General features: G+C 66.7%; 1 protein-coding gene across 1 annotated transcript; it reads right to left on the bottom strand.

Annotated features, from left to right (window-relative positions):
* Nucleotides 1-90: 90 nt before the first annotated feature.
* Nucleotides 91-2,590, bottom strand: ENH_00033100 (hypothetical protein, conserved; the record flags this gene model as incomplete). The annotated part of the gene is made up of 3 exons (XM_013580255.1): nucleotides 91-843; nucleotides 1,270-2,159; nucleotides 2,414-2,590. Coding segments are annotated over 3 exons (1,820 nt in total), but the record flags the coding sequence as incomplete, so codon positions are not given.

Genomic DNA, 2,590 nt, shown 5'->3' with positions numbered 1-2,590 from the left:
CAGCAGCAGCAGCAGCAGCAGCAGCAGCAGCAGCAGCAGCAGCAGCAGCAGCAGCAGCAGCAGCAGCAGCAGCAGCAGAGTTCGTCTGACTGGTAAGGTCTTCAAAAGGCTCTCCTCGAGAATCCACCACAGTGCGGCGCTTGAATCCCACAGAGTCCGCGTTTTCCTCTTGTGCTCGAATCCGCATTAGCTGCCGATAGAAGAAAGGGCCGAGGGTTTGGCACAGCAGCACTTCTCTCTGCAGCCAGTCTCCCCGGGCCCACCACAGGGGCTTCACGGGCATGCGCTGCAGCACCTGCTGCAGCTGCTGCTGCTGCTGCTGCTGCTGCTGCTGCTGCGCCTCTTTGTTGGGCGCTCCCCGCCGGGGGTCTGCCTTGCCCCGCGCGCGCGGCCCCCGACCGGGGGGCCCCTCAGCAGCAGCCTCCTCCTGCGGCTGCTGCTGCTGCTGCTGCTGCTGCTGCTGCTGCTGCTGCTGTTTGCGCAGGGCGCGTTCCCTGGCGAGCTCTTCGTGGTGCCGCCGAATGTGCTGCAGCAGCTGCTGATGCTCTTCCTGCTGCTGCAGCTGCTGCCGCTGCTCCAGCATTCTTAAGTGAGGGGCCAGGGGCCCCGCGCGCATGTCCTGCAGCAGCAAATGGGCCACTTCGAGGGGTACAGCGGGGAAGACGGAGCACCAAACAAAGGCGGGCCTGTTGGCCGGGGGGCCCCCCTCGGGGGGCCCCCCGGGGGGCCCCCCCTCCTGGGGGGCCCCCAGGGGCCTCTGGCGGCCCCGGGGCCGCTCCAAGTGGGGCTCCCCATTCTCCACATAAGAAAAATAAACTCGAAGAGGGTCTCCCACGCGCCAGTCTGCAGCAAAAATGCATTTAAAAGATGTGCCCACTGAAGCAGCAGCAGCAGCAGCAGCAGCAGCAGCAGCTGCTAGAACCAGCGACTTTTAGCAGCAGCAGCACGCAGCAGCAGGGCGCAGCAGCAGCTGCTGGAAGGAGCAGCTCTTAGGAGCGGAAGCTGGGAGCAGCTGTAGGAAGCAGCAGTGGGGCGCAGCAGCAGCAGGGAGCGGCAGCAAGTGGACACGGCAGCAGCTAGACAGCAGCAGCAGCATGCAGCAGCAGCACGCAGCAGCAGCATGCAGCAGCAGCACGCAGCAGCAGCACGCAGCAGCAGATATGCGGACACACTGGGAGGCGTGTCCGCACCCCCGAGCCAAGCAGCAGCTGCTGCAGCTCTGCTGCAGCAACTTCGCCGCCGCTCTCCTGCAGCAGCAGCAGCACTTACTTTTTCGGAGTCTTTTAAAAGCCAACAGCTCCCGCAGGGGCAGCAGCACGAGCGCGCCCACAGCTGCCTCCTGGCGAGTTCCTGGGAAGCTGTAGAGTTGCTGCTGGTAAGTATAGAGTTGGGGCTGCTGCTGCAGCAGCAGCTCGAGGGCCCCCAGCTTTGCTGCATGCGCTTGGGGCCTCACCTTGCGCAGCAGCACTTCCTGCTGCACCAGCAGCTCCTCCTGCTGCAGCGGGTCCCTGCTCGTTTGCTGCTCCAGCCTCAGGGCCCTCTCAGCTTGCTGGAAAGGCAGAGCATCAAGGCAGCCAATGGGGCCCCCTGAAGACCCTGGGGGGCCCCCGGGGCCCCCCGTGCCTGCAGCAGCAGCGCCGTTTTCCGGGGCTTGCACTGGGGGCCCTGGGGCCCCCAGAGGGGGGGGCCCCTCGCTGCTGCTGGGGCCCCCGGGGGCCCCCCCGCTGCTGCTGGGGCCCCCAGGGGGTGGCGCCACGCTGCTGCTGGGGCCCCCGGGGGGGGGCCCCCCGCTGGTGCTGGGGCCCCCGGGGGGCCCCCCGGGGCTGAGGGGGCCCCCGGGGGGCCCCCCGGGGCTGAGGGGGCCCCCGGGGGGCCCCCGCAGGGGGGCCCCCAGGCCACTAACCGCCGGGTGCCACTCATCGTCAGCAGCCAAGACCCGCAACACTGCTGCTTCCCTGCTGCAGAGGAGCCCCACAAACTGGCAGCGGAGGGGCCTCCTGCTGGGGGGGGCCCTCAGCCCCGGGGGGCCCCCCAGGCCCCTGCGGGAGAGGGTTGGGGGGCCCCCGGGGGCCCCCCCCTCCCACTTGAAGGCCGGGACCACCCACTGGGCAGTGGGGGGAGAAAAGAAGTGAAGCCAAGAAGAGACTTTTTGTTTGCGCCTTTGGAGACACAAAAAGAGACAAGAAGAGACAACAGGCTTTCTAACGAGGGGCTAGGGTTTAGGGTTTAGGGTTTAGGGTTTAGGGTTTAGCGGCTGCGGGGCGCCCAGCGCTGGGGCTGCGGCCCCCAGGTGTACAGACAGCTCAACGCGCATGCAGACTGCTGCAGTCCCTTTATGCAGCAGCTGTTTGGAGGGTTTGCGGCAGCAAACCCCAAAAAAGGGTTTAGGGTTTAGGGTTTGGGCCCGGCTCACAGCAGCTGCAGCAGCTCCTCTTCGCTTTTTGCTGCTGCATGCATTCCTTCGAGCTGCGCAAAGTAGGCACAGAAGGAGACACTTGAGGAGACAGTTTTTTTCTTCAAGAGGGGCCGCACCACCAGCTCCAGCAGCCCGCCCCCCCACCCCTGCTGCTGCTGCTGCTGCTCGACGGCG

This window comes from Eimeria necatrix, genomic scaffold, assembly GCF_000499385.1.
Source record: "Eimeria necatrix Houghton genomic scaffold, Enh_scaff2417, whole genome shotgun sequence".
Classification (NCBI taxonomy): Eukaryota; Apicomplexa; class Conoidasida; order Eucoccidiorida; family Eimeriidae; genus Eimeria; species Eimeria necatrix.
This window is presented reverse-complemented; position numbering and strand designations above follow the sequence as displayed.